At 44.2% G+C, this 26041-nt stretch overlaps 2 protein-coding genes across 2 annotated transcripts in view; one reads left to right on the top strand and one right to left on the bottom strand.

The window, feature by feature from the left end:
• Positions 1-18081, top strand: part of LOC139530155 (protein kinase C-binding protein NELL2a-like) — a 110992-nt gene extending 92911 nt beyond the window's left edge. The window contains exons 16-20 of the mRNA XM_071326296.1: positions 8452-8592; positions 10862-11055; positions 11715-11891; positions 17107-17331; positions 17570-18081. Coding sequence (XP_071182397.1) covers positions 8452-8592; positions 10862-11055; positions 11715-11891; positions 17107-17331; positions 17570-17611 — 779 coding nt within the window. The 3' untranslated portion in view covers positions 17612-18081. The remainder of the gene's footprint in view (positions 1-8451; positions 8593-10861; positions 11056-11714; positions 11892-17106; positions 17332-17569) is intronic.
• Positions 988-26041, bottom strand: part of LOC139530156 (transmembrane protein 117-like) — a 107278-nt gene continuing 82224 nt past the window's right edge. Inside the window, exon 8 of the mRNA XM_071326298.1 lies at positions 988-2678. Coding sequence (XP_071182399.1) covers positions 2635-2678 — 44 coding nt within the window. The 3' untranslated portion in view covers positions 988-2634. The remainder of the gene's footprint in view (positions 2679-26041) is intronic.

Here is a 26041-nt window from a genome sequence, read left to right as displayed (position 1 = left end):
ACACTTCGGATTGCGCAGCACACTCAGGGAGAAGGGCACAACGCAGCACTCCGGGCCGAAAAAGGCATGGATTTTTTTAGGGTGCATTACGGCCACAAAGGGGATGCCGCTGTAAAATTCGAGGCATTATCAAGTGCTTGTCAAATTGTGAATAAGAGACTATTGGAGTGTGTACAGCCTGTGCAAAAAAAACAAAGCAGAGCTCATGCCTTTCAAGCAACTTTTTTCAAATCATCATTGGAGTCTCATTATGCAGCCTTACAATGTATTAAACATCAAAACATAAAGCCCACCATTTTGGAACAACTAAAGTTATATTAATAATTCTAAATTAAGTATATAGGAGTACCTATTTCTTTAACTGCTCAACATAGAATAGCCACATGTGCGCATTCCCTCAAATCGTTTGGAGAAAATATTTATATTTTATTCAGCTTTGTTCAGTTGTATTCTTTATACTATAAAATAATATAAAATAATGCCACGGAAATTATAAGCAAATCTTGTCTACTTAATGAACTAATGTAGCCCACAGCCATTTGGCATAGCCACATCGGGACCTAACTTAAGGACAACTCAGAGTATGCTATTCTGTTCTTCTGAAATATACTACATTTTCTTCATATCATTCTTCTTAAGACCTGTCTAAAATAAATAATGGATTTATTGTGAAGGTGTAGGCTATATTACATGGATTTATTTGACTTTTAAAAATGTGTGGAAGCCAGGAGATGCTAAATGTGTTTATGCTAATTACGGTCAATTACCGTGAGAACGACAGTTACTTGCTTGACAATCACCGGCTGACTAAATGTTGTAACCGCCACAGCCCTAGTCACGATAACAGCTGAAATCTCCTTTGGGAGGTAGAAGGGTCGGCTTTTGAGCATAGATATTTCAAGATAGGTGAACAGTGGGTTGACACTCCCACCGCGCTGGAATTAGCACACCAGTTGAAGTTGATGAAGATGCAACCCCCCCCCCCCCCCCCTCGATATCCCCGACTCCACTGTCCTGTCTGCCCGGTGAACGGAGAATCCATTGAGTTAGATAGCCGTGGGGGGTATCTTGTCTGAGAGCCATGTTTCGGAAAAGCAAAGAATATTGCTGTTCCGAGAGCTCCGTTGGTCGGAGATCCTCCATTTTATTATCAAGTGACTGTACATCAGCCAGTAGAATGGAGGGAAGAGGTGGCCGATTTTCACTTCGCCTTAATCTCACCAGGATGACCCCTCTCTTGCCTCTGTAACGCCGCCGTTTCCTCTTGGGTAGCCCGAAAATTGGGTTGGTATTACCAGGGAGAGAGCAGAGCAGATGAGTCGAAGTAAAAGCCGTTATTGGGGTAAGTAACTGCTGATCTGATGTTCAAGAGTTGTTGTCGGTTGTAAGACATAATAGCGGATGCATTTTGTGAAAATAGAGTAAAAATAAACAACAACATAATCACAAAATAGCAAAGTTGTGCCGGAGCTTGAAAAACGGCGGCCATCCAGTGCGGGCCAACTTGTTCCAGCGAATGAAATAGGCGGGACTTTCCAGCCTCCAGTGGCGGTGGCTATGTAATGTAATCCGACAACAGAGTCACTCATTACTACAGTTCATAAACTAAGACTGGCTAAAGAGACTGAGATTTTGAAATTAGAAGTGAATAAACATTGATAAAACAATTCAAATACACAGACAGCCCCCGAATTAACCTTTAACAGAGGATTATTTAGCAATTATTATGCATTAATACAGTGTTTCATTGTAATACATGATGACTTGTATTTAATAAAAAGCAGTAGCACTGTATTTAATGTCTAATAATAGATAGCTATTGGCTTATGTGTTATAAAAGCCAATCGAAATCATTTTTGGGCTATTGCAAGTTAGTGCCTGTCATGAGTTCCCCCGAGTCTTAATTAGCCTACTATTTCATATGATATACAGCCAAAATATGAACTGGCAGCAGCAGGCTAAATCTGTGTCAGTGTGTGTGACTTTTTCTTTTTTCTCCTTACCGCGAATGCACTGTGTTCTGCAGCAGCAGCTGATCGGTCAGTGCTATAAGCCTAGCATCATTTAAGCCTAGCATCATCATCACACAGACACAGTCATAGCACTCAGACAAGCAGAACCAGAATTTTTAAAAGTTGGTTAATTTCACCATTTTTTTTAAGTCTAGTGTTCAGTCAGATAATGAACCGGAAATCTATCTATAAACTTCACTTCGCCATGCTTTTCCTGTTACCAAGTAATGAGCCCGTCCTCCTATAGCCCCTCCCACCAGCCTCCACTGGATGTTACTGTTGTTGCTTTGTGCGTACAGACTACTTTAACACACCACTCTATTCTCCCGACACCTCGCCTGGATCAGTAATCTTTCAAGTCAACACCAAATTTTAAATCCACTTAACACCAAAACATGTATACAGGAGACGACAGCAGAATCATATTTGAAAAAGGATTAGGAAGTGACGTGTAATAAATAATATGTACTCCAAGTTCAGCAGATCAGGATTATCCTTCATTTCCCTGTGAAAACTGAAATATTGTAATTATATTGAACAGTATGTGAGATCTTCTGTCTGCAGCTGGTGCTCTGAGTGATAGAATCCTATAGAGGACTGTCCAGGCCCTGAGGTACTGCTGTCAGTCAAGACGAGAGGGGAGAGCCTCTACCTCTGTATCTGCCTCTGCACAGAGAGAGAGAGAGATGGTGAGAAAAGAGAGCGATAGAGAGAGAGAAGGAGAGAGAAAAAAAAGAAAAAAGAGATGGAGAGGGAGGGTGAGAAGGAGCACAAGCAGAAGGAGAGAAGGGAAGACGTCAACCCACTATTTGAGTGTCCTTGGAGAGCTGTTTTAATAGAGCCTTTATTTCCAGCCTGTCGCTCACCATAACGAGCGAAATAACCATGTCTGTCCAATCAGCCCTCTCCACCTCCCTTCCGCTCTCTTTCTTTATTCCCCCTCTCTCTATCGCTTCTTCATCCCTCTCCATCTCCCTCTTTCTCTCCCTGTCTCTCTCTTCTCCCTTTTTCTTTATCCCCATCTCTCCCCCTGTTTCTCTGTCTCCACCACTATCTCTCTCTCAGTAGCCAAGGAGACCTGTGTTCACCACGCCTGGCCTTGACCTGCTTGGAGAGAGAGACGGAACTCTCAGCTCTCTGTTATGTGTTGCTGTTTTTCACTGAAAATAACATATTATACAATTCACCGCCATTCTGTAATAGAATGTGATTTTTAGACTGGAATCAGGCTGCTTATTGGGATTCACAGTCATTCTTCCTCACGCTTTCTTATACACTGAGTATACAAAACATTAAGAAAACCTACTCTTTCCATGACATACATGTATGTAGACTGACTAGGTTAATCCAGCTGAAAACTATGATCCCTTATTTATGTCATTTGTTCAATCCACTTCAATCAGTGTAGATGAAGGGGAGGAGACAGTTTAAAGAAGGATTTTTAAGCCTCAAGACAAATGAGACATGGATTGTGTGTGTGCCATTCAGAAGGTGAATGGGCAAGACAAAAGATTGAAGTGCCTTTGAACGGGGTATGGTAGGAGGTGCCAGGCGCACCAGTTTGTGTCAAGAACTGCAATGCTGCTGGGTTTTTCACGTTCAACAACTTCCTGTGTGTATCAAGAATGGCCCACCACCCAAAGGACATCCAGACAACTTGACACAACTGTGGAAAGCATTGGAGTCAATATGGACCAGCGTCCCTTTGGAACGCTTCGGCACCTTGTAGAGTCCATGCCCTGATGAATTGAGGCTGTTCTGAGGGCAAAATGGGGGGGGTGCAACTCAATATTAGGAAAGATGTTCCTAATGTTTGGTATACTCAGTGTACATTCAATTTACACAAACAGCCACTATGTTGTTTTTGCTCTTGATTGTAAATTGAAAATTGAAAGATGTAGTTGTGAATACGTGCCTTGCATTTGTGATGACATCTCAATTCAGATGTGACAGGAAGCAGTTAAAGAAGAAGCGTTTGCCTTTTTTAGAAGGTATATTTAAAGCCACTGTCAATTTGCCAAAGGCCTCAGAAGTACTTTGCTGTAATTGTGATCAACAGCTGTGGTGTCACATAAAGGAAGTAAAGGGTGAGACGTTTTAGTGGAAACGTAACCTCCTGGGCATGTAAGCTTAACAACAGAACAGTTTGAATGAATATACGCTGAAAATAGTTCCATTTGTGTATATTTAGAACTGCATTGCCTCTAGTTTATAAGTAGTGACTAACCGCTCTGTCTTTCTGTGAACAATTCAATGCAGTCAGATTGGAGAAACTACGATTTAAAGGCCCAGTGCAGTAAAAATTCAGTTTTCCTGTATTTTGTATCATATTGTGCAACAGCTGCTTTTTATCAGTGTTATTTCCTTTATAGTTGCTGGTTGAAAATACAATCTACATAGGACCTTCTAATGTGCAGGTTTGTATGGGCGGGAGTTTCGACGTTCCATGTTGACATCACCATGCGGTAAATTGGTTAATAGGCCAATAACAAAGAGAGTTCCAAACCTCTCTACCAATAACAGCTGGTTTTCAGTTTTCCCCTCCCCACTCAGACCACTCCCTGCCAGTCCTAGCAAAATTATAGCTTGAAAAATAGTTTTTTGCTAAAAAGCTATTTTTGCCAATTTTAATGGAAATCTATTACAGTAAGGTACTTAATTGTTACCGAGAAATGATTTGATATTGATTTAAAAAGGCTGCATTGGGCCTTTAAATAGATTCAGCTTTTTTCCCCTTCTTGGCTCGAGACCACATGCCGCTTCTCTATTTCAAAGCGTGTGAAGCTCTGTCAACTGACATTCAATGGCAACAAAGAGCATGAGAGATTTCACTATGACTGAGAGAATAGAGAATATGCTTAATTTCAAGCATAGTTATTCCTTTTGGTGTAACCAAATGATATGCTTTTATCCAGTACACAGTTGACCGAAATACTTATTTCCTGAAGGAAGAAAATCACCATCCCCTAGCTTCTTGGATGGACCTTCAAGCCTTAAACATGACGTCCATATCTCTCTACCTGCTGTAGAACTGTATACATGTAACGTTTAACCACCTTTTTGAGTCCCAGCATGAATGCATATAGTTCCCTTAAAGCCATGTTGAAATATGTCATGTATAGGAGCACAGAAAACCTGCTGTGTTTGACTTAGACAAACGTTCACATCTCTTAAATAGATAAGGGCCTAATCTCCACGACATTTGATCAATGGTTAATCTGCTGGAGAAATTCTATTAAAGGGTTGAAGGCTCATTAGCCGATAGATCTGAATCCTATTACAGCTGGGGCAGAGGGAGAAGACACGGGGAGAGATGAGAGGAGAGGAAAGGAAAGGAGAGAAGGAGAGAGGAGAAATGAGAGCGGCGGAAAGGAGAGAATGAGAGATGACAGGGGAGGAAAGGAAAGGAAAGGAGAGGAGAGAGGAGAGATGCAAATTCTGGATCCCTACAAATCAGCTGGGCTAGACAATCTGGACCCTCTCTTTCTAAAATGATCCGCCGAAATTGTTGCAACCCCTATTACTAGCCTATTCAACCTCTCTTTTGTATCGTCTGAGATGCCCAAAGATTGGAAAGCTGCCAAGGTCATCCCCCTCTTCAAAGGGGGAGATACTCTAGACCCAAACTGTTATAGACCTATATCCATCCTGCCCTGCCTTTATAAAATCTTCGAAATCCAAGTTAATAAACAGATCACCGACCATTTCGAATCCCACCGTACCTTCTCCGCTATACAATCTGGTTTCCGAGCTGGTTATGGGTGCACCTCAGCCACGCTCAAGGTCCTAAACGACATCATAACTGCCATCGATAAAAGACAGTACTGTGCAGCCGTCTTCATCGACCTGGCCAAGGCTTTTGACTCTGTCAATCACCGCATTCTTATCGGCAGACTCAATAGCCTTGGCTTCTCAAATTACTGCCTCGCCTGGTTCACCAACTACTTCTCAGATAGAGTTCAGTGTGTCAAATTGGAGGGCCTGTTGTCCGGATCTCTGGCAGTCTCTATGGGGGTGCCACAGGGTTCAATTCTCAGGCCGACTCTTTTCTCTGTATATATCAAAGATGTCGCTCTTGCTGCTGGTGATTCTCTGATCCACCTCTACGCAGACGACACCATTCTGTATACATCTGGCCCTTCTTTGGACACTGTGTTAACAAACCTCCAAACGAGCTTTATTACTCTGGACGGTTCTGACCTAGAATATGTGGACAACTACAAATACCTAGGTGTCTGGTTAGACTGTAAACTCTCCTTCCAGACTCACATTAAGCATCTCCAATCCAAAATTAAATCTAGAATCGGCTTCCTATTTCGCAACAAAGCCTCCTTCACTCATGCCGCCAAACATACCCTCGTAAAACTGACTATCTTACCAATGCTTGACTTCGGCGATGTCATTTACAAAATAGCCCCCAACACTCTACTCAGCAAACTGAATGTAGTCTATCACAGTGCCATCCGTTTTTATCACCAAAGCCCCATATACTACCCACCACTGCGACTTGTATGCTCTCGTTGGCTGGCCCTTACTACATATCCGTCGCCAAACCCACTGGCTCCAGGTCATCTATAAGACTTTGCTAGATAAAGCCCCGCCTTATCTCAGCTCACTGGTCACCATAGCAACACCTGCGCTCCAGCAGGTATATTGCACTGGTCATCCCCAAAGCCAACACTTCCTTTGGCCGCCTTTCCTTCCAGTTCTCTGCTGCCAATGACTGTAACGAATTGCAAAGATCTCTGAAGCTGGAGTCTTATATCTCCCTCTCTAACTTTAAGCATCAGCTGTCAGAGCAGCTTACCGATCACTGTACCTCTACACAGCCAATCAGTAAATGGCACACCCGACTACCTCATCCCCATATTATTACTTACCCTCTTGCACCCCAGTATCTCTACTTGCAAATCATCATCTGCACATCTATCACTCCAGTATTAATGCTAAATTGTAATTATTTTCGCCTCTATGGCCTATTTATTGCCTACCTCCCTACTCTTCTACATTTGCACACAGTGTACATAGATTTTTCTATTTTACTTTTCTTTTGTGTTATTGACTGTACGGTTGTTTATGTGTAACTCTGTTGTTGTTGTTTTTGTCGCACTGCTTTGCTTTATCTTGGCCAGGTCGCAGTTGTAAATGAGAACTTGTTCTCAACTGGCCTACCTGGTTAAATAAAGGTGAAATAAACATTTTTAAAAAGATGAGAAGGAGAGAGGAGAGGGGAGGAAAGGAGAGAAGGAGAGATGAGAGGGGAGGAAAGGAGAGAAGGAGAGATGAGAGGGGTGGAAAGGAGAGAAGGAGTAGAGAGGAGAAGAGGACAAGAAGAAGGGAGAGGCCAGAGAGAGAAGAGAGGAAAGAATGAGGGGAAGATGAGGAGAGGAGGCCTGAGCTGTGCTCTCCAGGGGATCCTGCTGTGTTCTGTTTTGTCTGGGGGAATCGAATGGGAAGGTCACTGACAGTGCAGGGCCATTTTCATAATGAGGAACTCTGATAATGCATCACACATGCACACAATCATAAAGAAGCCATCAGTGCCTACACAGACACATTTAATCACTCTAAAACCTGGGTCCTCGTATTTAGCCCCCACCCTGTATTCACTAGCGTCTCTCATCTAATTAAATATGGGTTTAAATATTAGGGCATTTTCTCATACGGTGCAGTTGATTCAGATGTTGAATGTATTTACACCTCGTTCCTTTGTAAGAAACGGGTGCTCCCTTCGTTGTTTGTCGAAATAAATTGGTTTACAATAGGCTAGTGATGAGAAAAGAGAAGAGTGGGAGAGATAGAGAGTGGGATACAAGACTTGTGAGCATGTGACGAATGCTGTATTGTGGAGAGCATAATTAGAGTCAAGGTTGAGGCCTGGTTTCTGTGCTCTTTAAAGTCAATGAGACCTACAGCAAGAATGGATTCACAAGCTTCCAGGGTCTTCCAAGGGTTTTTAACACCCCTCTTCAGGGGACATTTGTTTTGTGTTGTAATGAAACAATATCAAGTAAATATGTAAGATTCATTACAATTGCCATGTTCACAAACTGATTTATTCTATTGATGAATGTACCCGTCTCTCGCTGTGTTTTCATGCCAGATCGATACAGCGTGCATATCCTATCAAATCCTGGACACGCTTTTGTATCAATTATGGATCAGTCAATGTTGAAAAGCCTATCAGGCAAGAATGAAGCTAAGTTCAGTATGCGGTTCCTGCTGACATCATTCAGAACAAAAACTATTGGAGATTGAGGTATGTTCTTACATGCCTCTCTCTTTCTGTTTCGCTCTCTTTTTCTGTCGCTCTCTCTCTCATTCTCTTTCTCTCTCTCTCTCTCTCTTTCTCTCTCTCTCTCTCTCTCTCTCTCTCTCTCTCTCTCTCTCTCTCTCTCTCTCTCTCTCTCTCTCTCTCTCTCTCTCTCTCTCCTGATAGACATTGATGAGTGTTCTGATGGGTTCGTGGAGTGTGATGACAAAGCCATCTGTGTCAACCTGCCCGGCTGGTACCACTGCGAGTGTCGTGATGGCTACCACGACAATGGCTTGTTCTCGGCCAATGGGGAGTCGTGCATAGGTGAGTTGACCCGCCCCTTTTCTCTCAATACTAAAAGAAGCTCCGTGGTTGTCGGCAAACTTCATTCAGCTAGTCACATGATAATGCCTATTGAAATTACATGCATAGAGTATATTAGCACACTAGTTTGTGTTTTTCCATTATTCTAGTGTATTCTAACATTGATCATTGATCAGCAGCATATCTAACCATTGCAGAGATAGACATTTCCTTGGCCTTCTTTTGACCATTTTTTTGCTGTCTGGTGCAGGTAATAGTGTTATTGGACATACCATTACTGGTCATTTTTCCTCCAAATCCCTGTCTGCTTTTTACTGCTCATGAAATCTTTCTGAAACATTCTCTAGTCTAAAGCAACCTGTCAAGAGCTTGTCAAAATGGAAGAAAACCCTCAATCTAGCAGTGCGCCTCAGCAGTAACAGTGCTGCAGCTCTGTCTGTCTGTCTGCTATATAGCCTAATTTTACCTGTCAGGTCTACCTGATCGACACAGCCCACTGGGCACAGACGTCAATTCCACGTTGATTCAACGTAATTTCATTGAAATGACATGGAAACATAGCTGATTCAACCAGTGTGTAGCCAGTGGAAGAGCACATTAAAGGGGAAGTTTACCTAAAATCCAACATTTTGTAAGTGAGTCCATATATTGAAACTAGTTTCCCCGATTGTATTTCGGGGGAGAAGTGAAGACAGTAGCCAAGCATTACAAATGAGTTAAACAAAGTAAAACAGCAACCTACAAACATATGCTTATAATCTGTAATACATTTTTTATGGCTATGGGGCTAAAAGTAATTATATTGTTAGGATACTCATAGCCACTATTATGTCTATTCTTCAATGTTTTTAGTTTTTATTTAACCTTTATTTAATTAGTCAAGTCAGTTAAGAACACATTCTTATTTACAATGACGGCCTACCACGGCCAAACCCGGACGACGCTGGGCCAATTGTGCGCCGCCCTCCAGGCTGTATTACAACCGGATGTGATACAGCCTGGAATCGAACCAGGGACTGTAGTGACGCGTCTTGCACTGAGATGCAGTGCCTTAGACCGCTGCGCCACTCGGGAAAAATGGCACAATAAAATAAAATAGTATTTGTCACATGTCTATACATCAGGTATAGACTTTACCATGAAATGCTAACTTAGGAGCCCTTTCCCAACCATGCTGAGTTAAAAAGTAATAATTACTGTCCATAACAATGTACGGTGACACAATTACTGTCTAGCTCCTCAACATATGCTAACTGGTAGAACGCCTAGACTACAACAATAAATCAACTCAAAATGCAATGATTAGACTATACATATGTCCACACGCTCGCTTTGACGCTTTCTCATCTCAGAGGACGTGTGTGAAGCTAGCCACAATAAGGATTAGCCACAAAAGGGAATTTGCGGTTCGCCTTCAAAATGAAAGTCCTCCATTGAAAATGATTTAAAACGGATACAAATAGTGGAATCATGTCATATTTGGACTAGATAATGCTAAACAAGGTAGGAATGTTGTTATTTAAATTCAACAAAATACAATAATGTATTTATTATTATGGTTAGCTTCACACAGGTGGCTGTAGGAGTGTTTACATCGTATTTCCTGTTTTTATCGCTACTAGCCATCTTCTGCATGTGTCTGTATCTTTCAAAGGAAAGCAGTGAAATGTGCCTTCTTTCCTAGATGTATTACATAAGTACAGCCAGGGACTGATCACCAGCTTGCTCTTGCTGCCATCTCTTCGGAATTCCGCTTTTCAGAACTAACTTTAGGCTACCTGTGATACATCTTTTAACTTTTGCGCCTGCTCCTTCTCCCTCCCATAAAACTCACATGTTACATCAAGCTCCAAATAACGGCATATACCTCACAGAGTTGCCCCACGAGAGCGCACATGCGCAGTTGTTACCCATGTCCGCTGTTGTTGCAGTCGGCCACATAATATAATGATATAAAATAATCGCAATCGTTTTCGGGGGAAAAGTACACATTTTCTGACTCAAAACCAATAGTACTTTTGATAAAAGTAGGTCATTTGACTTTATACACAATTTGCAGATTTCTCAATCGCTTTTTGACAACGGAGCAGGTCTAGCAGTGCACAAAGGCACGTCATGAGTCACGTGACCCGTTTTTACAGCTTTTCAGTTCTAATTTTGGAATCCTTTGTCTTTTTTTAAGCAGTAAGATGTGTGAATTTATGCATAAGCTACGGTATTTGACCTGCGTTGAGCATATGTGTGAAGTCATCTCTATTGCTCCCTACAGATATCAACGAATGCAAGATGGGGAGGAACACCTGTGCCAATGACACAGTGTGCTTCAACTTGGAGGGGGGCTATGACTGCAGGTGCCCCCACGGGAGGAACTGCACTGGAGACTGTATCCTTGACAACAAAGTCAAACACAACAGGCAGATCTGGGTGCTGGACAACGATCGGTGCTCCGTCTGCTCCTGTCAGGTGAGACAGAAAGGATGATGGGTAGAAACACAAACAATGGTCAGATCAGTGGCGTTCTATTAGTTGATGTAAAACAATATGATGATTGGTTATCAATTCAGTTTGATATATGTTTAACGCACAGGTCTGAACATGTAAATGCATCAACCAGTTGTTTGGAAAACTTGGTTTTAAATTAACCAAAATAATATCTATATTTTCCCTCATGATTCTACGGCTACAGTCTTGAAACGTTTAGTAATTTAGTGTTTCATTTTTGAAAATGTCTGGCAATGCTAGCAGGTGATATTAGAGGATTAGTATGGGTATTGAATGATCAAGCATCACATTATTAATTTGATTACAGAGGAGGAGGGCAGAAATTAAGCTTAAATGAAACGAGTCATTTTAATTGATTAGAAAAATTGAGAACCTGCCTGTCAAAATTAGCAGTATTGAACGGCTGAGTGAACAGAGAGCATAAACATGTTGTTGTTTTGGAACGGTCACGGTCAGCTAGTAGGGAGCAATGGTAATTTTGAGTGTGTGTAATTAACCAATAACCAAGGTCAACTAGCAAAGATTGATTGTGGGTTATAGAGCTCAAGACAGTACTTTGAGACTGTACTCGAGTCGTGTGTCGATTGATAGACCATGCATCTGCCCACTCCTGTGTGCAGACTGGCCAGGTGATGTGCAGGAGGATGGTGTGTGACTGTGAGAACCCCACAGCTGACCTGTTCTGCTGTCCAGAGTGTGACCCTCGACTCAGCAGCCAGTGTCTGCACCAGAACGGCCTGCTGACCTACGGCAGTGGAGACACCTGGGTGGAGAACTGCCAGCAGTGCCAGTGTCTGGTAAGTACCAACAATACACAGCCTATAGAGAGATAGGACACACTCCGCTTTAGTGATTCATGTACGGGAGATACTGGACATCAGAGTGGTGGCCAGGGGAATAGTAAAGGTGTGTGTGTGCGGGCATGTGCAAGTCCCTGTGTCCACACAGTGGGTGGCCTCGGAGAAGGGTTGTGGATGAGCTTGTTAGCTTGTCCTGGCAATATATAAAACAGAATTATGACGTGTCAAGAGCGTTCTGTATTGAATGTCCCATGAAGAAATATGCACTGTTTGCATCGACTCTCTGCACTGTGCCGACCTTTTCCAAGGTTCCCGCATCCCTGCTGTTCAAACAACAGGAAGGCTTTTTTATGAGGATTTCACACTAAATCTGACAGAACATCACTACCTACCGCCTCCGATACGCCTTTCAGACGCACTTTACAACCAGCTATATTTTTATTAAATGCAAATGTCACGGTTGGCATTCTCCCTGGCCATTCTGCTCCCAGAGAGAAGCAACACTTAGCTGCATTTGTGTCACTATGCCTTTGCGTCGACCCACAAATCATCGTTCTGTCAGCGCTCTCTCTCTGCCGCCCGCCAGTCCCCTCCGAAAGAGTGGTATTACTGTTGGTCATTTTCTCCCTCAGATCAAACAGAGTGTTGTAGAACAGACACACAGACAGCCATGTCACATCACTCTCCTTCTGTGATTAGCATATGAATACAGGGACACAAATGGTGCAAGTCCATACAGGATTTAACCCGGTGTTTTACCCAAAAGGCTCAGACTTTTCTATTTCCATCTACGCCGGCCGTCACCCGTCTCTCACTGGGCCATAGCTGCGGTGGACCTGCTCTCACTTGGGGTCAAAACCACGCCACTGGTACTTTTCAACTGGCATTTACGTAACAATGTCTAACTGTGAACTTTAATACCTGCCCGCAAAACAACTGTTTTGATTATGCAGAGGTTGATGATTCTGCTCATCACAAATCCTCACTGTCAGCCCTAGCTATGGAAACAGAATTTCCCTAATATAACATAAGGGTGTATGCACTGGTGTTACAGTCGAAAAACAGCATAAGCCAGATCCATAGCTAGAGTAGCAGGAAGCATAATGTTGTTCCCTTCTCCCATTGTGATGCTGTCCTTAAGGGCCTTGGGTGGATTACTTACAGCAGGCCATTATAGGGCTGGAAAAGTGTTGGAGAGGCAGGTAAATGTAGGCTGCTCTCTCTCTCCCTCCCTGAGGCAGGCACTCATGTATCCACGCACTCACACACACGCACACGCACACACACGCACACACGCACACACACACCACACACACACACACACACACACACACACACACACACACACACACACACACACACACACACACACACACACACACACACACACACACACACACACACACACACACACACACACACACACCAGTCAAAATGGTATAAACAGCAGCGCTTGAAAGAGAGGAGCGGAGGAGAATGGTGTGTAGAGATAAGCGTGGGATCCAGTAGCATGACAGGGACGTGAAATGAACCCTGAATGCCTCCATAGTTATCAGAGCCAGAACCATACGGGCTCCGCTCACCAGGGAAACGGACAAGCTTAGAATCTTAGACAAAGATACAAACCACCTTTTACTTTACATTTATTTGTGTACTCAAGCGAATGACAGAATATGTTCTTTGACGTATGTACACTATATATACAAAAGTATGTGGACTAATCAGACTAATCTGGGTTTGGCGGATGCCAGGAGAACGCTACCTGCCCCAATGCATAGTGCCACCTGTAAAGTTTGGTGAGGAGGAATAATGGTCTGGGGCTGTTTTTTATGATTCCGGCTAGGCCTCTTAGTTCCAGTGAAGGGAAATCTTAAAACTACAGCATACAATGACATTCTAGACGATTCTGTGCTTCCAACTTTGTGGCAACAGTTTGGGGAAGGCCCTTTCCTGTTTCAGCATGACAATGCCCTCGTGCACAAAGCGACGTTCCAATTCACCTTTGGGAGGATTTGGAACGCCGACTGCGGCCAGGCCTAATCGCCCAACATCAGTGCCCGACCTCACTCATGCTCTTGTGGCTGAATCGAAGCAAGTCCCTGTAGCAATGTTCCAACATCTAGTGGAAAGCCTTCCCAGAAGAGTGCAGGCTGTTATAGCAGCAAAGGGTTGACCAACTCCATATTAATGCCCATGATTTGGGCATTAATATGGAGTTGGTGATATGTATATCGAATTATATGTTCGACTAGCAGGTGTCCACATACTTTTGGTCATGTAGTGTATCTCTGACTCGCTACAATAGGTATGAAACATGGTTGCAGTAGGACACGAGGTTGTCTAGCCAAGGCAAATCTCTGGCAAGGCTCACTAAACCAAATGTCACCAGTAAATGTCATTCTCGCAGACGTTTTTTTGACGGACTCTGTGACGTGTACTGAGATTCATAATACTGTTTTTGAACTAGAAAAGGAGATATTGAAGAAATGAGTTTCTGATATAGAGAAAGAGATTTCAGTGCCTTACCCACCTTCCAGGGCCCATGTAAAGGTGATTAAATGACATCCCATACTGTGTCATGAATACCTATAGTCTAAAGCTATTGCCTCTGGCAATGGGGAAAGAGTTCTGCTCCAGGGGAATCACACTTAAAATGTTTACTCACTAAATGAAGGCAGGGAGCACACATTAGCACAGCATGTGCCTGTATTTTATAGCCCACTAATTTACTACAATATCACTAAAATGCAGAGCTAGCTGATTTTCAGGGATATTAAATAACCCGATGGGAGACTTACAGCAAACTAAACTCATAAGCAGTTTTGAGTTTCTGTGTGCGTGTGTGTGGGTGTTTTTCTTGCGCATGCTGATTTTTACATTTTCCAACGAGGTGTAAACCACTCACATCAGGGATGAAAATGTTAGCAGAACTGGGTGATGCGGAATCATATCTAGAAAGGTGGCCAACATTATGACCTGTATTCACTGGCTTATTGAAACGGCTGCTGGAGAAATCCAATAAGGCAGGGTTCCCCAACTTGCGGGTGATTTCATTTGACCCCCACCAAGTTTTCTGAGCAAAAAATGTATTATCTTTTTTATTATTACTGTTGGGGAGGGGGAAAATGTAAAAGCACCAGCAAATCAACTCCAAATTATTTCAATTTTGGAAATCTACATGACCAAAAGTATTTGGACACCTGCTTGTCAAATATCTCATTCCAAAATCATGGGAATGAATATGTAGTTGGTCCCTCCTTTGCTGCTTCAACAGCCTCCACTCTTCTGGGAAGGCTTTCCACTAGATGTTGGAACATTGCTGCGGGCTCTTGCTTCCATTCAGCCACAAGAGCATTAGTGAGGTCGGGCACTGATGTCGGGCGATTAGGCCTCGCTCGCAGTCAGCGTTCCAATTCATCCCAAAGGTGTTCGATGGGGTTGAGGTCAGGGCTCTGCTCAGGCCAGTCAAGTTCTTCCTCACTGATCTCGACAAACCATTTCTGTAAGGTCCTTGCTTTGTGCATTGTCATGCCGAAACAGAAAAAATCCTTCCCCAACATGTTGCCACAAAGTCGGAAGCACAGAATCGTTGAGAATGTCATTGTATGCTGTAACATTAAGATTTCCCTTCACTGGAACTAAGAGGCCTAGCCTGAACCATGAAAAACAACCCCAGACCATTATTCCTCCTCCACCAAACTTTACAGTTGGCACTATGCATTGGGGCAGGTAGCGTTCTCCTGGCATCCGCCAAACCCAGATTTGTTCGTCGGACTGCCAGATGGTGAAGCGTGATTCATCACTAAAGAGAACGCGTTTCCACTGCTCCAGAGTCCAATGGCAGGAAGCTTTATACCACTCCAGGTGACACTTGGCATTGCGCATGGTGATCTTAGGCTTGACTGCGGCTGCACGGCCATGGAAACGCATTTCATGAAGCTCCCGACAAACAGTTCTTGTGCTGATGTTGATTCCAGAGGCAGTTTAGAACTCGGGAGTGAGTGTTGCAACCTACGGGCTTCAGCACTCGGCGCTCTCTTTCTGTGAGCTTGTGTGGCCTACCACTTCGTGGCTGAGCCGTTGTTGCTCCTAAACCTTTCCACTTCACAATAACAGCACTTACATTTGACCGGGGCAGCTCTAGCATGGCATAAATTTGACTAACTGACTTGCTGGAAGGGTGGCATCCTGTGACGGTGACATGTTGAAAGTCACTGAGCTCTTCAGTAAGGCAATTCTACTGTCAATGTTTGTCTATGGAGATTGCATGGCTGTGTGCTCGATTTCATACATGTGGCTAAAATAGCCGAATCCACCAATTTGATGGGGTGTCCACATTCTTTTGTATATATAGTGTATTTGATCATAGTTATGGCGCCGGAGGGGATGGCTGACGTTTTATGGGCTTATATTTTAGTGTTTTTTTTTCACATTGTTTGTAACTCATTTTGTATATATTATTCGTAGCTGTCTATTTACCACCACAAACCGATGCTGGCACTTAGACCGCACTCAACAAGCTGTATAAGCGCATAAGCAAACAAGAAAATGCTCATCCAGAAGCGGCGCTCCTAGTGGCCGGAGACTTTAATGCAGGCAAACTTAAATCTGTTTTACCTCATTTCTACCAGCATGTCACATGTGCAACCAGAAGAAAAAAAACTCTAGACCACCTTTACTCCACACACAGAGATGCATACAAAGCTCTCCCTCGCCCTCCATTTGGCAAATCTCACCATCTCACCTAATTCCTGCTTACAAGTATTAATGTATTTATTTTATACATGTTTTATTTAACCTTTTATTTAACTAGGTAAGTCAGTAAAAAACAAATTTTTATTTACAATAACGGCCTACCCCGGCCAAACCCAGCCAAACCCTAACCCGGACGACACTGGTCCAATTGTGCGCCGCCCTATAGGACTCCCAATCACGGCAGGTTGTGATACAGCCTGGAATCGAATCAGGGTCTGTAGTGACGCCTCTAGCACTGAGATGCAGTGCCTTAGAATGCTGCACCACTCGGGAGCCCAAAATCTCTATCTTTACATGATAATTTCTTGTCGCCTCAAGGTAGTATATAAGTATACTGAAATATTTGACAAGGGACAGGAACTATTAAATTGTAGGGATAATTGCCTGTATATATTACTGTCTATCCCTGTCCCAGTGATATGACTCCAGTATATCTGTCTGTCTCTCCCTCCCACAGCAGGGTCAGGTGGACTGCTGGCCCCTGTCGTGCCCGCCAGTGGACTGTGAGTTCACAGTGGTGCCCGAAGGCGAGTGCTGTGCCCGCTGCATCATCGACCCCTGCCAGGCCGACACCATCCGCAACGACATCACCAAGACGTGCACGGACGAGCACGGCATCCAGCGCTTCAGCGGCTCCTCCTGGGTCAAACATGGCACTGAATGCACCCTCTGCCAGTGCAAGGTAACAGCCATGGAGATTTATTATATCTATGCAGACTTCGGCCAACTATCCTCCATGTTGGTACCAAACTCTCCATGACTCTATCGAAGTTCTAAATGTCAGATCAAATTTGCCTTTCAGTGAGACAAGTAGAAATAGCTCATTCTGAAGTAGAGAAAATTCAAAGAGAAGAGCTGTATTGTGGTTGAATTCTAACAGTGACTCACTCTAAAGTCTCTCTCTCCTCCCCCTCTTTCAGAATGGACATATCTGTTGCTCAGTGGACCCCATGTGCCTTTAGTTCCTGAAGCTCTGAAGGCACCTCCCTGTACATTGTTATCCATGTAAAAACAACCTGCATTTTCCGCCCTCCTGCCCAACTTCTTTATACCAAATACAAACATGTATCATAGAAAACAGATGATGAACTACAGTAGGCCTTCCCACATGCCACCTCTCTGTGTTCAGCCTCACCAATCAGGGTGACCCATGTGCATTGAGGAACACCCCCGAATCATCTGCAACATGACACTGTAAAATACTATTATGCTGGCATGACTGTACTCATCGTAGAAACATTTAGCTGATTTCTAAACTTTTAATCTCTAAATGATATCCTAGGTAGTGATCGTTTTAGTCTTCATTTTAATTTGCCACATTATGAAAGTTGTCTATATTTTGTGGTCCTCTGTAGGATTACTTTCCATTTTGTATTTATTTCAAGGCTTGTTATTGTGTAATGGTGAAATAAAGTATTTCCATTTACATTAATTGAGTTTGTTTGAGCTTGTCTTTTTTCAAGCCTTGATGTGTTGCTCATCTAGAACTTTGATATCCATTTGATTCCAAGCATTACTCTCACTACACATTCTGTGGTTACAATAATGTCAAACACTCCTCCTCCCAGGTCTCCTTGACCTGAATCTTCAATCAACACAGATGATGACAAACCGCTTGAGCTTTGCCTTCTCAGACGTACTCACTTCCTGTGATGAGGACAGTGAGGTGAGAGTGAGGTCCTGTCAAAACATATGTAAGCTTGAAAGCGTGTTAAAGGAGAGGAGAGCTCATCCTGGATGTGACGCCAGCAGTCACAGCATGTAAGAGGTACACATCCTCACGGCTAACCTTTCACATCTATTATTCATTCATTGTGCTGGTGGGATTCCTCTGTCTGCCCTGCTGCCTGGGTACATCGTTGTGGTGACTACATCGTTAATTTTTAAAATTTTATTTCAGCTTTATTTATTTTATTTTACATTTATTTAACTAGGCAAGTCAGTTAAGAACAAATTCTTATTTTCAATGACGGCCTAGGAACAGTGGGTTAACTGCCTGTTCAGGGGCAGAACGACAGATTTGTACCTCGTCAGCTCGGGGATTTGAACTTGCAACCTTTCGGTTACGAGTCCAACGCCCCACACATTTAACCAGGTAGGCTAGTTGAGAACAAGTTCTCATTTACAACTGCGACCTGGCCAAGATTAAAGCAAAGCAGTGCGACACAAACAACAGCACATAGTTACACATGGAATAAACAAACATACAGTCAATAATACAATAGAGAAAGTCTATATACAGCATGTGCAAATGAGGTAGGATAATGGAGGTAAGGCTATAAATAGGCCATAGTGGTGAAAAATTACAATATAGCAATTAAACACTCGAGTGATAGATGTGCAGTAGATGAGTGGGCACGTAGAGATACAGGGGTGCAATGGAGCAAAATAAACAAAATGAATAACAGTATGGGGATGAGGTAGTTGGATGGGCTATTTACAGATGGGCTATGTACAGGTGCAGTGATCTGTGAGCTGCTCTGACAGCTGGTGCTTAAAGCTAGTGAGGGAGATATGAGTCTCCAGCTTCAGTGATTTTTGCAGTTCGTTCCAGTCATTGGAAGCAGAGAACTGGAAGGAAAGGCAGCCAAAGGAGGAAATGGCTTTGGGGGTGACCAGTGAAATATACCTTCTGGAGCGCGTGCTACGTGTGGGTGCTGCTATGGTGACCAGTGAGCTGAGATAAGGCGGGGCTTTACCTTGCAAAGACTTATAGATGACCTGTAGCCAGTGGGTTTGGCGACGAATATGAAGCGAGGGCCAGCCAACGAGAGCATACAGGTCGCAGTGGTGGGTAGTATATGGGGCTTTGGTGACAAAACGGATGGCACTGTGATAGACTGCATCCAATTTGCTGAGTAGAGTGTTGGAGGCTATTTTGTAAATGACATCGCCGAAGTCGAGGACCGGTAGGATGGTCAGTTTTACGAGGGTATGTTTGACAGCATGAGTGAAGGAGGCTTTGTTGCAAAATAGGAAGCCGATTCTAGATTTTATTTTGGATTGGAGATGCTTAATGTGAGTCTGGAAGGAGAGTGTGCAGTCTAACCAGACACCTAGGTATTTGTAGTTGTCCACATATTCTAAGTCAGAACCATTCAGAGTAGTGATGCTGGACGGGTGGGCAGCGATCGGTTGAAGAGCATGCATTTAGTTTGAGAGTTGTATGGCATTGAATCTCGTCTGGAGGTTGGTTAACATAGTGTCCAAAGAAGGGCCAGATGTATACAGAATGGTGTCGTCTGCGTAGAGGTGGATCAGAGAATCACCAGCAGCAAGAGCGACATCATTGATGTATACAGAGAAAAGAGTCGGCCCGAGGATTGAACCCTGTGGCACCCCCATAGAGACTGCCAGAGGTCCGAACAACAGGCCCTCCGATTTGACACACTGAACTTTGTCTGAGAAGTAGTTGGTGAACCAGGCGAGGCAGTCATTTGAGAAACCAAGGCTGTTGAGTCTGCCGATAAGAATGTGGTGATTGACAGAGTCGAAAGCCTTGGCCAGGCCGATGAATACAGCTGCACAGTATTGTCTCTTATCGATGACGGTTATGATATCATTTAGGACCTTGAGCGTGGCTGAGGTGCACCCATGCCCAGCTCGCAAACCAGATTGCATAGCGGAGAAGGTACGGTGGGATTCGAAATGGTCGGTGATCTGTTTGTTAACTGGCTTTCGAAGACCTTAGAAAGGCAGGGTAGACAGATATAGATCTGTAGCAGTTTGGGTCTAGAGTGTCTCCCCCTTTGAAGAGGGGGATGACCGCGGCAGCTATCCAATCTTTGGGGATCTCAGATGATACGAAAGAGAGGTTGAACAGGCTAGTAATAGGGTTTGCAACAATTTTGTCGGATCATTTTAGAAAGAGAGGGTCCAGATTGTCTAGTCTGGCTGATTTGTAGGGGTCCAGATTTTGCAGCTCTTTCAGAACATCAGCTATCTGGATTTGGGTGAAGGAGAAATTAGGAGGTTTTGGCAAGTTGCTGTGGGGGGTGCAGGGCTGTTGACCGGGGTAGGGGTAGCCAGGTGGAAAGCATGGCCAGCTGTAGAAAAATTCTTATTGAAACTCTCAATTATTGTGGATTTATCGGTGTTGACAGTGTTTCCTAGCCACAGTGCAGTGGGCAGCTGGGAGGAGGGGCTCTTATTCTCCATGGACTTTACAGTGTCCCAGAACTTTTTGGAGTTTGTGCTACAGGATGCAAATCTGTTTGAAAAAGCTAGCCTTTGCTTTCCTAACTGCCTGTGTATATTGGTTCGTAACTTCCCTGAAAAGTTGCATATTGCGGGGGATATTCGATGCTAATGCAGTACGCCACAGCATGTTTTTTTGCTGGTCAAGGGCAGTCAGGTCTGGAGTGAACCAAGGGCATTATTTGTTCCTTGTTCTACATTTTTTGAAAGGGGCATGCTTATTTAAAATGGTGAGGAAAGCCCTTTTAAAGAATAACCAGGCATCCTCTACTGGCGGAATGAGGTCAATATCCTTCCAGGATACCCGGGCCAGGTCGATTAGAAAGGCCTGCTCGCTGAAGTGTTTTAGGGAGCGTTTGACAGAGATGAGGGGTGGTCGTTTGACCGCAGACCCATTACGGACGCAGGCAATGAGGCAGTGATCGCTTATATCCTGGTTGAAGACAGCAGAGGTGTATTTGGAGGGCAGGTTGGTTAGGATGATATCTATGAGGGTGCCCGTGTTTACGGATTTGGGGTTGTACCTGGTAGGTTCATTGATAATTTGTGTGAGATTGAGGGCATCAAGCTTAGATTGTAGGATGGCCAGGGTGCTAAGCATGTCCCAGTTTAGGTCACCTAACAGCACGAGCTCTGAAGATAGCTGGGGGCAATCAATGCACATATGGTGTCCAGGGCATAGCTGGGGCAGAAGGTGGTCTATAGCAACCGGCAACAGTGAGAGACTTGTTTCTGCAAAGGTGGATTTTTAAAAGTAGAAGCTCAAATTGTTTGGGCACAGACCTGGTTAGTAAGACAGAACTCTGCATGCAATCTCTGCAGTAGATTGCAACTCCGCCCCCTTTGGCAGTTCTATCTTGTCGGAAATTGTTATAGTAAGGGATGGAAATTTCAGGGTTTTTAGTGGTCTTCCTAAGCCAGGATTCAGACACGGCTAGGACATCTGGGTTGGAAGAGTGTGCTAAATCAGTGAATAAAACAAACTTAGGGAGGAGGCTTCTAATGTTAACATGCATGAAACCAAGGCTTTTACGGTTACAGAAGTCAACAAATAAGAGCGCCTGTGGAATGGGAGTGGAGCTAGGCACTGTAGGGCCTGGATTAACATCTACATCATCAGAGGAACAGAGGAGTAGTAGGATAAGGGTACGGCTAAAGGCTATAAGAACTGTTCGTCTAGTACGTTCGGAACAGAGAGTAAAAGGAGCAGATTTCTGGGCACGGTAGAATATATTCAAGGCATAATGTACAGACAAAGGTATGGTAGGATGTGAATACAGTGGGGGTAAACCTATGCATTGAGTGACGATGAGAGATATATTGTCTCTAGAAACATTGTTTAAACCAGGTGAGGTCACTGCATGTGTGGGAGGTGGAACTAAAGGGTTAACTAAGGCATATTGAGCACTGCTAGAGGCTCTACAGTGAAATAAGGCAATAATTACTAACCAAAACAGCAATGGACAAGGCATATTAACATTAGGGAGAGGCATGCGTAGCCGAGTGATCATAGGGATCCAGTGAGTAGCTCTGCGGGCCGGAGACAGCTAGCGGGCCGGGGCTAACAAGCTAGCAGAAGGGCCTTAGAGGGACGTCGCGATGGAAGAAGTCTATTGTAGCACCCTCGTGCTGTTACGTCTGCAGACCAGTCGTCATGGATCGGCAGGGCTCCGTGTAGTAAAAAGGTCCAGGCCAATTGGCAAAATAGGTATAGAGGCCAAAGAATTTGTCCGATGGGCCTCTTCAGCTAACAGTCCGATATGCTCTAGACAGCTAGCGGGCTGCGGCTAGCAGGCTAGCAGATGGGCATTCAGGGGACGTCGCGACGGAGGAGCCAGTTGAAAAAACCCCTCAGGCGAATTAAATCGGTAGTCCAGTCGTGATGGGTCGGCGGGGTTCCGTCTCGGCAGTAAAAGGGGTCCAGATCAATTGGCAAAATAGGTATTGTAGCACAAGGAGTGGCTGATGGACCTCTTCGGCTAGCCGGGAGATGGGCCTAGCAAAGGCTAGCTACAGGCTAATTGGTTCTTGCTTTGGGACAGAGACGTTAGCCAGGAGTGGCCACTCGGATAGCAGCTAGCTAGCTGCGATGATCCAGGTGAAAAGGTTCAGAGCTTGCGGTAGGAATCCGGAGATATGGAGAAAAATAAGTCCGATTTGCTCTGGTTTGAGTCGCGCTGTGCAGACTGGCGACAGTTGTCCAGGCTAAAGGTAGCTGATGACCGCTAGAAGTGGCTAGCTGACTACCTGCTAGTAGCTAGTTAGCTAGCTAGCTGCTGTTGGGGGTTCCGGTTCAAAAGTAAAGAAAATAGCAGATCCATACCACATTGGGTGAGGCGGATTGCAGGAGGGTATGTTGAAGTTGAGATTAATATATGCGTAGAAAAAAGATATAAAAAGATATATACACGGGACGCAACAAGACGAGGACAAAAGACGTCTGACTGCTACGCCATCTTGGATTCAAGATTAGTAATAATAAGAAGAATGTATTACATTTCTATTGCGCTTTTCATAAGAATTTCAAAGCGCTTCAAACGTATCAAACTAATAAGCAATACACCATCATGCTTAGCCTAGCTATAGTTAGATCAACCAATAGATGCCGTCTTTGAGTTCATCCTCCAAAGATGGAGAGGTGCAGTTCATGGCTTGATCAGAAGGTTGCAATCTACTGCAAAGATAGCCTGCAGAGTTCTGTCCTACTATCCAGGTCTGTACCCAAACAATTTGAACTTCTACTTTTAAAAATCCACCTCTCTAAAAACAAGTCTCTCACTGTTGCCGCCTGCTATAGACCACCCTCTCACCCCAGCTATGCTCTGGACACCATATGTGAACTGATTTCCCCCCATCTATCTTCAGAGCTTGTGCTGCTAGGCGACCTAAACTGGAACATGCTTAACACCCCAGCCATCCTACAATCTAAGCTTGATGCCCTCAATCTCATACAAATTATCAATGAACCTATCAGGTACCACCCCAAAGCTGTAAACACGGGCACCCTCATAGATATCATCCTAACCAATTTGCCCTCTAAATACACCTCTGCTGTTTTCAACCAAGATCTCAGCGATCACTGCCTCATTGCCTGCATCCGTAATGGGTCAGCGGTCAAACGACCTCCACTCATCACTGTCAAACGCTCCCTGAATCACTTCAGCGAGCAGACCTTTCTAATCGACCTGGCCGGGGTATCCTGGAAGGATATTGATCTCATCCCGTCAGTAGAGGATGCCTGGTTATTTTTTTTAAATGCCTTCCTCACCATCTTAAATAAGCATGCCCCATTCAAGAAATGTAGAACCAGGAACAGATATAGCCCTTGGTTCTCTCCAGACCTGACTGCCCTTAACCAACACAAAAACATCCTATGGCGTTCTGCATTAGCATCGAACAGCCCCCGTGATATGCAACTTTTCAGGGAAGCTAGAAACCAATATACACAGGCAGTTAGAAAAGCATTTTTTTTTTTTAAATGCCTTCCTCACCATCTTAAATAAGCATGCCCCATTCAAGAAATGTAGAACCAGGAACAGATATAGCCCTTGGTTCTCTCCAGACCTGACTGCCCTTAACCAACACAAAAACATCCTATGGCGTTCTGCATTAGCATCGAACAGCCCCCGTGATATGCAACTTTTCAGGGAAGCTAGAAACCAATATACACAGGCAGTTAGAAAAGCCAAGGCTAGCTTTTTCAAGCAGGAATTTGCTTCCTGCAACACAAACTCCAAAAAGTTCTGGGACACTGTAAAGTCCATGGAGAATAAGAGCACCTCCTCCCAGCTGCCCACTGCACTGAGGCTAGGAAACACTGTCACCACCGATAAATCCACTATAATTGAGAATTTCAATAAGCATTTTTCTACGGCTGGCCATGCTTTCCACCTGGCTACCCCTACCCCGGTCAACAGCACTGCACCCCCCACAGCAACTCGCCCAAGCCTTCTCCATTTCTCCTTCTCCCAAATCCAGGCAGCTGATGTTCTGAAAGAGCTGTAAAATCTGGACCCCTACAAATCAGCCGGGCTAGACAATCTGGACCCTTTCTTTCTAAAATTATCTGCCGAAATTGTTGCAACCCCTATTACTAGCCTGTTCAACCTCTCTTTCGTGTCGTCTGAGATTCCCAAAGATTGGAAAGCAGCTGTGGTCATCCCCCTCTTCAAAGGGAGGGACACTCTTGACCCAAACTGCTACAGACCTATATCTATCCTACCCTGCCTTTCTAAGGTCTTCGAAAGCCAAGTCAACAAACAGATTACCGACCATTTCGAACCCCACCATACCTTCTCCGCTATGCAATCTGGTTTCAGAGCTGGTCATGGGTGCACCTCAGCGACGCTCAAGGTCCTAAATGATATCTTAACCGCCATCGATAAGAAACAATACTGTGCAGCCGTCTTCATTGACCTGGCCAAGGCTTTCGACTCTGTCAATCACCACATCCTCATCGGCAGACTCGATAGCCTTGGTTTCTCAAATGATTGCCTCGCCTGGTTCACCAACTACTTCTCTGATAGAGTTCAGTGTGTCAAATCGGAGGGCCTGTTGTCCGGGCCTCTGGCAGTCTCTATGGGGGTGCCACAGGGTTCAATTCTTGGACCGACTCTCTTCTCTGTATACATCAATGATGTCGCTCTTGCTGCTGGTGAGTCTCTGATCCACCTCTATGCAGACGACACCATTCTGTATACTTCTGGTCCTTCTTTGGACACTGTGTTAACAACCCTCCAGACGAGCTTCAATGCCATACAACTCTCCTTCCGTGGCCTCCAATTGCTCTTAAATACAAGTAAAACTAAATGCATGCTCTTCAACCGATCGCTGCCTGCCCCTGCCTGCCCGTCCAACATCTGGATGGTTCTGACTTAGAATATGTGGACAACTACAAATATCTGAGTGTCTGGTTAGACTGTAAACTCTCCTTCCAGACTCACATCAAACATCTCCAATCCAAAGTTAAATCTAGAATTGGCTTCCTATTTCGCAACAAAGCCTCCTTCACTCATGCTGCCAAACATACCCTTGTAAAACTGACCATCCTACCGATCCGCGATGTCATTTACAAAATAGCCTCCAATACCCTACTCAATAAATTGGATGCAGTCTATCACAGTGCCATCCATTTTGTCACCAAAGCCCCATATACTACCCACCACTGCGACCTGTATGCTCTCGTTGGCTGGCCC

This window comes from Salvelinus alpinus, chromosome 9 (genome assembly GCF_045679555.1).
Source record: "Salvelinus alpinus chromosome 9, SLU_Salpinus.1, whole genome shotgun sequence".
In the NCBI taxonomy this organism is placed as follows: domain Eukaryota; kingdom Metazoa; phylum Chordata; class Actinopteri; order Salmoniformes; family Salmonidae; genus Salvelinus; species Salvelinus alpinus.
The sequence above is the reverse complement of the archived record's forward strand: the minus strand, read 5'-3'. Positions and strand labels throughout refer to the sequence as shown.